Source organism: Temnothorax americanus, unplaced genomic scaffold (assembly GCF_048541705.1).
Source record: "Temnothorax americanus isolate GAGA-0224 unplaced genomic scaffold, ASM4854170v1 Scaffold4, whole genome shotgun sequence".
NCBI classification, from domain to species: domain Eukaryota; kingdom Metazoa; phylum Arthropoda; class Insecta; order Hymenoptera; family Formicidae; genus Temnothorax; species Temnothorax americanus.
The window spans coordinates 6,105,001-6,119,407 of record NW_027509547.1 but is presented as its reverse complement, the minus strand read 5'-3'; the positions used below and the strand labels follow the sequence as shown (position 1 = coordinate 6,119,407).

Below are 14,407 nucleotides of genomic sequence, written 5' to 3'. Positions count from 1 at the left end.
AATGTAACTACTACTACTATTTACATTTTAATATAAAACTTGCATTCTTAAAATTTACAATTTTATTTCAGCAGTTTTGATCAACCTGTTTGTACACCACACAAGACGCATTTAGTATCTTTTATATAAAACATTAAACGACAAATTTGGAGGAGTAATTTCAAACACATTATATATATATATTCGACATTTTTATATTATTAGTATACAGTATTATTAGAATTTACAAATTTGTAAAAGATTGGGCAGTAATAGTCTGCCTGGAAGAAATTGTATATTTCTTGATACACATATTCATAAAAGTTGAGCAATTAATTTATTTAACAGTAGCATCATAAATAGCATTGCTTTTTGTGTCAGGAAAAAGCATCAAATAACAGAAGTCACAAAGTTTACATCTTTCTTTTCATGATAATGTGTGTGTATATATGTATATATATAATATATGTATATACATTTCCTCAGCAAAGTTGTTTTACATACGATTCAATATACTTTGGATTGACCGCAAATTTGTTATTTCTCTCTCAAGCTCTCCACCATTAGGTTTACTAAAGAGAGTTGTTAAACACTTGGAAATAACATCCTGACACTTTGTTATTATTTTTCTCCTATAATAAAGAAAGTTTTAAATTAGTATCGAGTTTAACATTGCGATTTTGATAGCAAAAGGAATTTTCATTTATTGCAATTTTGATTTTAAAAAATTCATTTATTTTTATTTAATTTATGTTTTTTCTTTTTCTTTAAAATAAAATATTCTACTTTAATTTGTAAAAATCTGAGTTTTATTTTGTTTCTAGCCCTTACGATAGAGATTATAATTTGTAGCTAATACTAACCTGACAAAACTATTCGTTATGGTCATTTTTTTAATGAAATGATTAACCAAGTTAGCTGTTGATTCAATTAGATGGAATTCATTGCCTTCATTTAACCAAATACGGGTATTTTTGCCAATCATTCTGAAGACAGATAGTTCGTGAACATTTTGCAATACCGGAACACAGAAAGTATTCGATATACTTACTTATCATAAATGTCTAAAAGATCTTCCATTGCTACTCCCAATTCCAAGAAAGAAGTAATAATACTAGTATTAGATACCTTATATTTACATGCCTTCATTTCCAATTGTTTTACTAGAAAATCTAAAATGTAAAAATATGAAAGAATTTGTGAAAGAAATATCGTAAAACTTTATTACCGATATAAAATCAAATACATATGAAATATAATTACCAATTGGGAAACAATGCGGTGATCCAGTATATTCTTGACCAAGTAATTTAATTTTACACATTAAGATGGTCATTTTATCTTCATTCGATGGTTCTGTTGCATTTTCTAATTCTATAATCATTAAGAATTCATTAGAAAGTTCAGAAAATTATTGTTACAATGTTATAAATATGTAAAATATTGTATACCATTATCAATTATGTTAGTCCAAATTCCTTTAATTAACATGTCATCTTGATGACCCGAGCAATGAATTATAGCCAATTTGCATTCCCAAAGTTGTAAGGGTTCTGCATATTCTTCATATAACTGTAATTAATGTTGTATATAAGAATCTCAAGGAGAATACAATTTAGATAAAATTTATCTATTAAAATTACAAACCTGTGTAATATCGAGTAATGAGGAATTCAATCTCAATTTTGCATCTGTAACCATCATAGAATCGAACAGGTTTTGCTGATTGCTGATAATCTCAAGTATCTGTTAAATATTTGCGAAAACAAACGATTATTAATTAACATAATAACCTATATTTATTGAAATATTAAGACATACATGATGGCGCATTTAACTTCACAACCTAGACCTCCTTTTCAAGATATTTTTTAACTGCATATATAAAAAAAATATAATCTAGATTATCAAGTTCGATAGCTTGAAATATGTACCTGTTGTTGCATTCTAGCTACTTCTAATTTATCTTCTAATTCGCGTAAGAAAATTCCAAGATAAGGAGCATATCCAGTTTGATCGCTTCGCATACATACAACAGCACGTGCTAGATATTCGACTCTCTTTGAGAGTGATGTTTCCGATCTGTAAGAAATGAATATAAATCTTTATATCTTTGCAAAAGAATCATGTATTACAAGCAATATGTGTGCATACCCGACTTTGGTAGCTAAAGAATCCAAAATTTTTGCTGCAGCAGCGTGATTCTTATTTCTTTCGTAGAATTGCCAAAGTAATTCAGGCGCATTGACACGATTGAGGTAGGTTTCTAGCGAAGGTGCAGCAAAGGCAACCAATTCACCATGAAGTCCTCTATCAATCATCCAAGTATAAATAGAAGAATGAAGAGTCTCGCATGGTGCGTGCAGTGCATCGTCTATGATTTCGTGTAACTAAAAAAAAAAAAATATTAGCGTTATAACACATTTCAAACAATTAAAAAAATCTTACATTACATACAATTTCTTTCGCCGGCATTACTACAGCACTTGACGCAGTTTGTAAAGGTGGTCCTGGCTTGCTTGGTATAGTTGGCGTTAAAGGATTAGAGATGCTCTGGTGATACAAGTGATCTAGCATCGTGGTAAATTCCTTATAAATCTCTAAACTGTAAATAACATGAAAATGCATTAAAGTATTATTGTGTGTAATATAATTGTATAGGTATTCATAAGGATATATACTGTTGTTATATACCGTTTCATAAAAGCCAGATTTCCTTCTTGATCCTCTATAGGTTCATTGTTCTTATAATAATGCGAAGCTGCGTTATTGGGATCTATCCTTTCCGCACAACAGATACACAATTCAAGTACACCCGTGTAGAATTGACATGCGACAAACTGTTGGCACACTGCATTCAAATTCAACCTGGGTGCTACCTCTTTACAAAGCTGTGTACATATTTAATAATAAGTAAGATTAAACAAGCATTGCCATGTGTTGCGCAAATAATATTATGACATACCGTTAAAGCAGATTGCAGATAACATTCCTTTTCCTCAGGATTTGTGCATCCTTTTGCTTTTAGAAGAATTTCATTTGCCTAAATTTATGAAGATAGTCATATTTATATATAATTCTTATAATATATCTACAAATGTTGATAACTATAATTCTGAAAAAAAAAAAGGAATAATATATTTGTTACCTTCGAGCAAACAGCATCTTCGGTTCTATATAAATTGGGACAGACTTCTCTTAATTTCGCACTTACGGAATCCACTGATGCATTATCTCCAAGATAACTGCAAGATGTTAACTGTTAATTACTGGAGTATTTTTATGAAATTCATAAACTTACCTATCAATCAAATGAACGATGAGTAGGGAAGATATTTCGTGGCCTATTAAAATCAGATCTCTGAAGGTAGCTGTAGAAAATTGAGTAATTTGATCCTGAAATATATCACCATAGATTTTAATTTAAAATAAAATCTTTCTCCAGAAAGTTTAACTAAAATTAAATAGTAACTACCTTTGATAGACAATTGACGATGTTATTTAGTTGATTCTCGCATAATATTTTCCATAAACCCAAAACCTCACATGCATGAGTGATGAAAACTTTTAAAGCATCCAATGAGTTTCTTTCTTCCACAATTGGTTCTTGAAAATGACTTCGAATCGTTGTTTCAAAACCATTTGTTATACCTCTACTCGTGCTTTGCCTGTGTATGTATTTAGTTTTAGTCTTAATTGGCTTCCTAATTAGCTTATTATAATCTAATCAAATTATCGCGCATTATTACGCGCAAACATGATCAGAAAATCATGTTTTAGAAAATACGTACTGTTTTGTGATATGCGTATTTTTGTTCAAGAAAGATCTTAATGCTTGCAAATGACTTAAGATCCAAGCTATTTGTGTTGCTGGTACTGTACTGGATATCTGAAAAAGATAAATAACATTTATAATTAATAAGCATGAAAGTTCCCAAAATAAAAGTGATAATACACAGTGTCTCAAAGTAGTTCAGACAATCGAAGAAACATTTGTTGCAAAATCACGTAAAATAATGAGCTTTCTCCAATATCACTTACCACGTTTTTGTTACTTATCGTTTCTTGTTTTATACATCTTACATTCCATATAGGACGAAGTATTCTTCCTACATACAAATATAATCCACTATGTTTAGCAGAGAAATGTTGCAAACCAATGTCTGTGCTAAGTCCCATTTGCGTGGGTGTTCGAAAGGCTTGAGTTCTAGAATCGAAGCTTGGCACTCTAGGCGTAGACGTGCGTAAATCTGCGATGATAAAATTTATTTTTAATATATAAATCTCAAATTATATTTATCAAATATTATACGGACATTTAAATTCTATAATGTACGGAACAATTATATACCTGGAGTTATAGTAGGAAAACCGGAATGCATATCAATTGGAGAATATATTCCTGCTATTCTTTGACCACCAAATAAGAAGAATGCACGAGTTGCCCATTCCGCCACCTAATAATCATAAAAAATGCTTATCGTTATTAATGGGAACATAATATAAATATCTTATACAATGAGAGCTTTCCAGCAAGCGATACACGTCCACACAAACATCGTTCTATCTTTCTTTTTTGGCAATGAGTAACAAAGATAAAACGATACTTGTGTCGCTTGTTGGAAAGCTCCCAACATAAATAAAATTTTATAATATTGTTACACCCGCGCCTGAGACGGCTCTTAGGTTCGAGCCAAATCGAACTGTTATCGAAAAAAGTTACAAAGCATTCTTTTGACAACGAGCTATTGTTTGTAAATGGGTGCTCCGGAGATTCGAAGCTGAGCGGTCGAGTCGTTTGGCCCGCTACGTTATAAGAGGTTTGTAAAAGCGTTGCTAATAAATGTATTAATTCCGAGAAGCTGTGAGTTTTCATTTCTCCGTGTGAATGAGAGTGTGCGAACGAGAGTGGTTGCGAATACAGAAACGCGAGTTAGTCGGGCAACAATATATAAAAATATATCATTACCTGAGCATTTTGAGAACTCTCAAGCGTCGCCAAGATTAGGCACGTAGCACAAGCTTGTTCTAGGGATTGTGTTTGAAAATATGCGCGTACTACTTCAGTATCAGGCCCACGTTGTTCTAAGAGAAGTTGTTTTAATATATCTACAGGACGAACTTGCATTAAAATTATCGCCCCCTGCAACAAAATAAATAGAATAATAATAAACAATGTATGCGTATGTCTGATATAAATACGATAAAAATGTACCTATTATATACCTGTGCGGTTAAAAATATAAATTTCCTTGGTGGTTCCATATGTTGGCGCACTAACAGAGGAGGCTCACCTTGAGCACTGCTTTGCTTTTCTATGTGTATAGCTGAATCTCTTATGATCTCCTCCATAGCCCAAACTGGGCTATCAAGAGGCAAAATACTCTGAGTTTCCGCCAAGTAATTTGTGAATGGATAAGCATCGTTGCTTAAACACCATGCGGTTTCCGTGTCACCGCCGCAAACAAGAAAGAGGGTCCCTAGAAAATATTCCAATACAATCAGTCACATCAAATGTGTTAGTCACAATATGTTATAAAAAAATAATTTACCTTTTCGATAATATGCCATTTGCACTTTTCGTGGTCTCATTACTGGAGCATTTGCAGCATAGCCCGGTGGTAGCCTGACATGTATCAATTGTAAACCTTGTGGTCTGCTCGAGGGATTTGTAATTGAGGTGCAGCTGAAGTAGAAACGTGTTCCCGTTGCAGCAACAACGACCAAATTCAAATGTACCGATTCGGATTCCATTATGGCTGATATGCTTACAAGAGGTCGAAAATTGTTGCTATCCAGAGTTCTGAGAGAAAGAAGTTGTATTAATTCTCGATATTCATGCAAATATTATATATATTAGATATTATATTAAACTATATTAACAAAAGATCACTTACTTAACAACATGGACAGCAATCTGTACCAGGGAAGCTTGAGATAATGAAGTGATTTTAGATGCGCCACCATTATCAATATCCCAAACCGTGATTGTACCTCTATCACCCAAAGTGTACAAAATATTACGTGAATCGTCCACAGATATCTGTATTATAGCTTCTTCCTCTGACAGTGCTATAGTGACAAATGATGGTACCAGAAATGACAATGGACCTTCTGAATGATTAACTTTTTTACATCGTTTGCCAAACCAGCTGCTCTCTGCCTATATGCAAAAAAATTCATTAGTGTAAGAATTAAGAACACTAAAATAGAGAGATCTCGGTTTTAAGTTCTTAAAGATTTTCAACCTGATAATATATTTCAAATAGCGATCCATTTCTACCACCGAAAAATATCCTGCCGCTATTGGTGTTAGCAATCGTAGTGATTCCTATTCCATCGGTAGTAACAGTAAAAATCGGTTCTGGGACTAACTGCATTTCTGTGGATATACAAAAAACAATGATTAAATTTAAAGGATAATTATTAACAAACACAAATAAACAGAATTGTTATAAATTATTACCTCCTCCATCATCAGGTATCGTAACACCAAGAATAGTTATTTCTACCGTTGTTGTAAGAATTAACAAGTATTTCACATAACTCTGGAAGATTCCTGCCTTAGGCTTTACTAAACCTACGCTTATAATAGTTTCATTCAAACCATCAAAGTAAGCGACATCAGACCTATACAAGAGCAAAATTTAAGCATTTTAGCGTATATAAATTTATATTTATCAATAAAATTTAAAACATTAGTACTTACTCATTTTCATATGACCATAGATAAATATCGCTGTCAATTGTAAGCCACGCTTTTGAAATTTCCGTAAAAAGACCCATCATGCAATGGCATTGCATATCTATATTTTTAATAAGAATTTAATATATTTGATTAATATTAAAAAACTGATCTCCGTAATCACAGTCTCAACTCTCGTCCCATGTTTCAGTTGTGAAAGATTGATTGAAAAGTTGATGATTGTAAATAAAAAGAGTTAATATGTAATCTATTTTGGAGACAATAATTTGATATCAATTAATAGTAAAAGCAAATTGATATTTGCTTTCACTATTTTAAAAAATATAGAAAGGATACGGCCAAAGTGTTCCATCACTTCAGAAGGCAAAGGAATTTTGCTATGTATCTTTATTTGATTAATATTTGTTAAAGCCACTGATACACCATTTAAATTAGGATAGTCATGATCATCGAGACCACTAACGGTTGGCCCACCTATAGAAGAAATGTATTAATCTCTCTCTCTCTCTCTCTCTCTCTCTCTCTCTCTCTCATAGCTAGTTTATTTTCAAATTAATATTAATATTAATTAACTTTTACAGTTATATTTCCGGATTTCTTTATGTAGTCAATGTATAAATTACCTTGCACATTGTATCGCATGAGATTAATTAAGGATGGAAAGTTACTGTCCGCAATAATATGTTTATCTACCATTTTCCCAGCCATCTCTAATGAGTCTAACTGCATTTTTAATGGCTCTATTTCTGTAAGCGCCATATTCCTCATTTTCTAAAAGTATTGCTGAAAAAAGCTGATATGTATAAACATGTAAGTTATCGCAAATCAGTTTAAGTGACAGTATTATATAGAATTATAGAATATAGGGCTGTGTTCGAGGACCATGCTCTTAGCTCTATGAGCGTGTTCTGTCCTTGTTCAACTTCCATAAGAAAAAAAGTCTTCTCTCCATTAATGGCACTTAGGCAAATCTGTCTAAATACTGTCAGGACGAACCAACAGTTGCAAAAGCAATGTAGTTGCAAATGTTTTAGGTCACAAATGGCACAAAAATCGTTAAAAGATGCAAACAAAGAAATTAATTTTCTCGTTAATTCCTCAAAAATTGTTCTTGGGACAAAACACATAGTCACATGAACGAACACGTTCATAGTCTCGACGAGACTTACTTTCTATAAGTAACAAAGATAGAATGATGCTCTAGAGTAGTCTAGAGTCTAGTGCTAAGAGCGTACGATTCTCAAAGGCAGCCTAGTAGCGCGATTCTGTAACTCGTTGTGCAGTATTGTTATCGTTATATTGTAAATTCCGCTTTTTTATCATATAGTATACCTGACAACGACAACATAACGATAACGATGTTGCATAATGAGTCACAGAATCGCGCCCTTGGAGCTTGAAAGTTTGAAAAAGATAAGTTTTTCTTTATCCCTTTGGAACTATCTCTAGTATCAGATAGCACAAGACAAACGCTACCTTTAATGCATGAAAAACAAAATAATTTGAAAATTACAAAAATAAGGCAACGCATTGTGTGACAAGGGATACTATTTTAGAGGGGAGATACCTTATAGGTTATATAGGTTAGATCTGGAAAACGTGCACCTTCCGTCGAGATAATAACGCGATGTTTTTAAAAGCGTAGAATAATGTCCGATAAATTGATATAATCACGGCACATACTCGATAATGTACTTACATAAGCTTGCTATAATTATTTCGATGTAAGTAGTAAACATCAAATATAACTCGGGTACACTCGGGTAACTCTAACCTCGTTCGCGCCAGACCGGCATATTCGAATTAACTCACCGTCAACGGCAAAGACAAAGTACTGTACCACACTGTACTCGTGGTACTCTCGTGTGCATGCGAGACCGTCACGAAACGATCCAATCGCATAATATATCGCTTTGACGAACCCGCGCTCGTTAGAACGCTTTTTATAATTATATAGTACTTGGATATATTTATATTTCGAGTTATAAAAATTTTTAAATAAAAAACCCAATATTTGGATTGAGATTTTATGATCTACAGATATGTTTTAGTTAATCAGGCAGAACAATATATAGATTTAACTGCTATCAGATTCTGCAAAAAAGATAAGGGCAGATATAAAGAAAGAGATAAAGGAAGATGATCATGATAGATATAAAAGGTTTTACGATCTAAAGAAATCACGGCAACCAAATCCTTATGGTAATCTTGTATTTAAAAAATAATGTTTACACATTTTTTATTACAGCCTCGTAAAGAGTAAATTTACATAATCATTAACAAAATAGTGATTGCATATCGTATGTTTATAATAAATAGTTTTTTAAGATAATGGTGATGATTCTATGTTCGTAAGGATGATGTAATGATCACAATTGTATTTGCTATTAAAAAAGTTATTTCTTAAAAAACAATTTTGACGAAAAGTCCCAGTAGCATTCTTATCTAAATTGTTGTATCAAATATTATATTTATATAGAATTGTTGTATAAAAGTTCTATAACATGTACACGATGGCAAATTAATAGAAGCATAATTAAGTGATAAACTTAAGGAATTATAAGAGGACAATAAACTCTTTACTTATAATAAGTAATGATATAGAATGTCAAAAATATTTGATATAAGAAGAACACAAATAAGATGAACACTTGATTTATTTCTCTGGCAATTCATTGCTACTGTTACTGCTAGTCACAGAGGAATGTCTAGTCAGTTGCGGCAGTTCAAAATGCCACTTTGAATCTGGATCTATATTCAAACTAACTTTTTCATAATTCTGCAAAGGAGGTTTTGCTTTAATACCTAAAGTTGTAGGTCGGTTAATGGGATCCTCATCCAACATCATTTTGAGCAAATTGTACTGCAATAGAGATATTTATTGTCAATTTCATGTAATAATAATTCTAATTAATGTATTATATACAAAATGTAATACACGGGATAATAGACGTGATATATTCTTTTAATTTTTTTACCTCAGCAGGATAGTTCTCCGCAAAATCTTTCGGAAAAATGGACTTTTTTAGATTCGATAGCGCCACTATTCTCTCCATGTCAGTAAAAAATGGTGTAAGAAGCTCAAAAAAGATTATTCCCAAGGAGTAAATATCCACTTTATAGTTGTAAATTTTACCGTTTATCTGTTCAGGTGACATATATAAGTGTGTGCCAACACATGCGGTATGCACATTGTTTTTTAAAGAAACAGTCTCATTTTCAGCCGCAGGTGTATGAGCCCTATCGTAACCCTCGGTCATCGCGGTCACGAGACCAAAATCGCCGATCTTTATCTTATCGTCATAAGCGAAAAATATATTTGATGGCTAAAAACAAATTTTTTTTTATTACAAAATAAAAAATAAAATAGATTTTTGTCATCTGTATCCTAAGATAGACATTACCTTTAAATCTCGATGAATTAAGCCCTGCAAATGCACATACTCCACAGCATCCACTATTTGTTGAAAAATATTTAGTACCCGAGAAAAATCTCTTGACGTATGCTGCTTTAGCCACTCTCTCAGACTGAGTCTTTGGCACAGCTGCATTTGTATGTATAGGAACATTTTCGCCGACTTCTGGGTGTTCGGCATCTTGTGTAAGTCTAAGAAAAACGATTTTTGGCGTTTGCGTCGTGTTGCCGCCGCAGTATCTTTTGCCGTTTCTTTCGCCGCAGTATTATTATCAGTTTCTTCAAACACGATACTTTCGGAATGATCGGTTTCATTAACATTAGGCAACTCCTTTTCAGTTATACTACTCGAAGAGGACAAGTCTGAAGTATCGGTACTGCAATTGTTAATGCAAAACGAGTTGTCATCCTGCCTTTCGTTTGATCTTTCAAACGTAATGTATGAATCATCGTTCACGTCCATGTTATTGAATTCTAAATCTTCATTAGCACTTTCTATGGAGGACTGATCGGTTTGTGAAACATCAATGTATACGGAATTAGGTTTTGTCTCGGTCTGAGTTGTTTCCGAAAGAAAGTCAGTTGAACATTTTAATTTATCAATCCATTGTTGATCGTGCTCTTCTTGCCATCCACTAGGAGGACACTCCAACCAAGCGTGAAAGTACCTCACAATATTGTGATGATCCAATTTAGCTAATGCTTTTACTTCTCTTAGTACGCGATCTCTTGAATCTTGGCTGCAATAGTATTTCTTTATCAAATTCTTATCCAGTTAAAATCCTATTGTTATGATTGTACTTTAAGTGAGCGCGAGTGCAACTAGATACTGATTGATTATTCTGTAAATTTAGGAGTCTTAACAGACTATATTATTACAAAAATCATACATTTAGTATAATTTTTGTAATAATATAGATTATTGTTTGTATCAATAGAATAAAAAAAAACAAAAAATTTTTTTTAAATCCTAGCATTTGGAAAAAAAATACATTTTTTTACTATTTAAATTTTACTTAAGAATGTACTGTATACAGCCAAAAAGAAAAGAAAATAATTGAGTACTGACCTATTTGACAAGGCAATTCTTTTAATAGCATAATTACAATCATCGATTTTGTTTCTGGCTTCAAAAACCACACCATAGCCTCCTTTACCCAAACAATCAACTGGTTCAAAATCCGTTAAGTAATGCGATTTAAAGTTATTCACATTTTCACTATCATCATTAGTGCTATCACTTCTTTTGGTTTCTATTTGTCTTTCAACTATCAAAGGCTGAAACATAGTACTCATTTAATTTAAAATAAAATACAAAAAGAAAAAATAGGTATCGATGAAATAGCAAAATAAGAAGGTAAAAAAAAGAATATAAATAATTATACGGTTTATTGATTTACTTACCGGAAATAAGACATTTGTAGTAGTTGTCCTTGCTTTTAATAAACGTCGTGTTGACATAAAATTCAATAGAAGGGCAGTTGTAAACGCAAATATTAAAATTTCTCTCCTGGTAACAAAACAAAATTAAACTTAATAAATAATATATTTTATAAATGATTAGAACTTATATAGAAACTTACCACCAATGCCAAAGTGGCTGTGTAATTTGAGCATTATCTTCCTTTTGAGTATAATTTAGCATAGATTTTTCCGTGATATATAAAGTATCAGAATTGCTACGATTACATTGCTGATCGTTAGTTAATTGATCGTTTGAATATAAGTAAAATCCATTACCTGTGGACGTATAAATTCATAATCATAAATTTGTCCATATCTATTATTTTATATTCATAATCATATTCTATTTTCACAATCATATTAGCAATGTTAAAGATATTGGCACGTTCAAGTATTACATACCATTAATATATTCTGAATTGTATAATACAGACAATGCTATTGCATTCTGTGCTTCATTTGTTTCAATAATGGAAACTTCATCATTGTTATTATTATCTGCCAAAGTATCTGTAACGGCAGTTACTGAAATTTTAAAAGTATTAATAATAAATCTCAACTTTGCAAATATAGAGTCTAATATAATATGAGGCGTCTGAGAAAGTTCAATTGAGCTTACTAGCCGCTGGATATGGCTGCCATGGATATTTTATGTGTTGAACATACATCGAATTTTTGTGATTGTGATTTTCTTGCACATATAATTGTCTCTCATGCATGCCTAAATATAAACCTGGTCCAACTGCAGAATCCGATCCCCATTCCCACTGCGAGCTATTAAATAAGTTAATTTTTTCCAAAGCTCCTGGAGTTATAGACATTTTGGATGCGTCCTCGCGCCATATTGCAACAATTGGAAAACTAAACTAAAAAAAAATATTTTTACCACATTACAAATTTTGCACATTAAAAATTATAGTTACACTTGTATATTATTATATACTTGTATTTATTATACCTTGTATTTCCATAACGTAACGGTAGGATTGCTTTTATTGACAGCCCAAATCAAACCTTCTGGAATAACCACTTTGATTTCCATATCTGAAGCAACAACTTCATTGGGACAAAAAACATCAGGAGGTACTAGTTCTAAATCATATTGTCCAACGCTGAAGTTCCATCTTTAAACAATAATATTATTCGGCACACATTTTATTTTTTAATTGAAAATAGGATTGTAAAATGTATTTAGTTTACCTTTCATTACCTGTACGAGCTTCTACAGCTCGCACAGTTTGCTGAAAACGTTGAATAACAAGTACATCTAGTTCCACGTAATCTTGACGATCTGTGTTGTTCTTGCATCCAGAAACGTTACATTGGTACAAAATTTCTCCGGTATTGGGTGACACGCCTATTTTACAAAAATTATTATATATATTAATTACAAAAAGTAAAACGTAGTTTTTTTAAATTGTTTAATTTTTAACATCGCAAACATTTATATCCAAGTTTTTTTAATTAAAATTATATTTTAAAAAACTGTATTAAAGTTTATTCAAATGAAATTAATTGAAAAATATGATTTTGTAATCTATTATCTCTTATAAAATTTAGTTATCTAGAAGCATCTTTTAATGCTTACCATCGAAGTACTTGATATATTCACATTATAGAGAAAATCCATTTAATAAAAATAAATTTAAATAGTAAAAAAAAAGAAGTAAATCTTACCATAAGAATATAGTTCTTTGCCACCAGAGAAGACTAAATCATCGGAGTAGCGAAACGACGAATGCAATAACTGATCCGCTGATACCGGCACCGTTTCTAAATTTTCTCCATCAAATTTATACAAACCACCGTACAAAGATGGGATCAAACGTACCCATTGTCCATTATTGTTAAGCTGTAAATTAATACTTTATATTGAAGTATGTTTTGCCTCAAAAGGTAATACATTATTTAAAAGTTGTAAGCTGTTTACAATAATATCCAATATTGAAAGGTTATTCTCGTAGAAACTTCCTTACTTCTCTGCGATGAATACTGGATGACAACATCGGTCCATCGTTAAAATCTTTAGTCCATAGTATCTTGCCATGGTTGTTAGCATCCAGGGCTGATATCTTCCCATCCAATGTATTGACAAACACCAAACTGGCGAAACAACACACATTTTAATAAACACAAAAGTCAGATATATCCAATCCCTAACATATAATTAATAATTTACTGTTCAATTATAACTTTTAAGTCGTATATTGATCATCTCATTGTTTGTCTATTGTATCCTTCAAGCCTAGAAATTTCTAGAGACTTTATAGCCTTCAAAAGTCCGTGTTCTCATAATGTACTTTACTTGTTTACTCTAACATGTCGGAAGTTTATAAAATTCTCTCAAAGATAGGCTTCGACGATATAGAAGATTAACAGATATTTAATCCAATTTTTGTTCAATTGATCTTCGAGTCCTGTGGTTATGTACAAAATCATGCGGGATCTTTCATACGGAAGAGCAATAAGAATCACCGACACAAAAGAAACGTGGGGAGTAAATTTTCGTTGCAGTCGTACAGATATCACTCGGATTTGCAGAGGAAAGGAAAGGCCCGTCGATCGGAGTTTAATCACCTGCGTTCATTCTTCAATTGTTTGCCGCACAAGTTTAACGTATCTTCAGCGGAGACAAGGAAGCACGCGAGCGTGATCAGCGCTGTGCAATAGAGACATATTTGTTGGCATAAACGGGACATCTTATCTGCGAGGCTGATCGACGTTCGCACGTAGCATTCTGCTCTGCTCTGTATCGCGTTTTATCGCGATGTTAAGATTACCGTAGGCGACTGACAAAACGCTCGTAATGTTTACATGGGATATCGACCGACACGTTTGACCGA

General features: G+C 32.3%; 2 protein-coding genes across 4 annotated transcripts in view; both read right to left on the bottom strand.

The window, feature by feature from the left end:
• Positions 1 to 44: 44 nt before the first annotated feature.
• Nup154 (nuclear pore complex protein Nup154) lies at positions 45 to 8,535 on the bottom strand. 3 transcript variants are annotated; one of them, XM_077415284.1, is made up of 27 exons: positions 8,385 to 8,535; positions 7,309 to 7,468; positions 7,022 to 7,159; positions 6,689 to 6,785; positions 6,446 to 6,609; positions 6,228 to 6,361; positions 5,877 to 6,142; positions 5,532 to 5,782; positions 5,206 to 5,459; positions 4,949 to 5,122; positions 4,331 to 4,436; positions 4,021 to 4,229; positions 3,771 to 3,868; positions 3,455 to 3,647; positions 3,281 to 3,375; positions 3,128 to 3,224; positions 2,945 to 3,022; positions 2,674 to 2,870; positions 2,437 to 2,584; positions 2,134 to 2,369; positions 1,914 to 2,061; positions 1,627 to 1,725; positions 1,431 to 1,551; positions 1,243 to 1,353; positions 1,031 to 1,151; positions 843 to 965; positions 45 to 611 (listed from the first exon to the last, which is right to left on the bottom strand). In XM_077415284.1, the coding sequence occupies exons 2-27, from the start codon at positions 7,451 to 7,453 to the stop codon at positions 476 to 478; spliced, it is 3,939 nt and encodes a 1,312-aa protein (XP_077271410.1). In that variant the 5' UTR covers positions 7,454 to 7,468; positions 8,385 to 8,535; the 3' UTR covers positions 45 to 475. The 3 variants fall into 3 exon arrangements, with proteins under 3 accessions (XP_077271410.1, XP_077271411.1, XP_077271412.1); XM_077415285.1 differs by having other exon boundaries at positions 7,309 to 7,478; positions 8,385 to 8,516; XM_077415286.1 differs by lacking the exon at positions 843 to 965.
• A 344-nt stretch (positions 8,536 to 8,879) lies between these two features.
• LOC143902402 (eukaryotic translation initiation factor 2-alpha kinase) overlaps positions 8,880 to 14,407 on the bottom strand; it is a 5,583-nt gene continuing 55 nt past the window's right edge. The window contains exons 1-13 of the mRNA XM_077415282.1: positions 14,142 to 14,407; positions 13,541 to 13,667; positions 13,242 to 13,416; positions 12,765 to 12,921; positions 12,523 to 12,688; positions 12,184 to 12,430; positions 11,967 to 12,089; positions 11,684 to 11,840; positions 11,505 to 11,610; positions 11,170 to 11,378; positions 10,090 to 10,840; positions 9,664 to 10,011; positions 8,880 to 9,548 (exon numbers count right to left, since the gene is read on the bottom strand). The exon at positions 14,142 to 14,407 is cut by the window's right edge and continues 55 nt beyond it. Of these exons, the coding sequence (XP_077271408.1) occupies positions 9,342 to 9,548; positions 9,664 to 10,011; positions 10,090 to 10,840; positions 11,170 to 11,378; positions 11,505 to 11,610; positions 11,684 to 11,840; positions 11,967 to 12,089; positions 12,184 to 12,430; positions 12,523 to 12,688; positions 12,765 to 12,921; positions 13,242 to 13,416; positions 13,541 to 13,667; positions 14,142 to 14,263 (2,895 nt within the window). The 5' untranslated portion in view covers positions 14,264 to 14,407 and the 3' untranslated portion in view covers positions 8,880 to 9,341. The remainder of the gene's footprint in view (positions 9,549 to 9,663; positions 10,012 to 10,089; positions 10,841 to 11,169; positions 11,379 to 11,504; positions 11,611 to 11,683; positions 11,841 to 11,966; positions 12,090 to 12,183; positions 12,431 to 12,522; positions 12,689 to 12,764; positions 12,922 to 13,241; positions 13,417 to 13,540; positions 13,668 to 14,141) is intronic.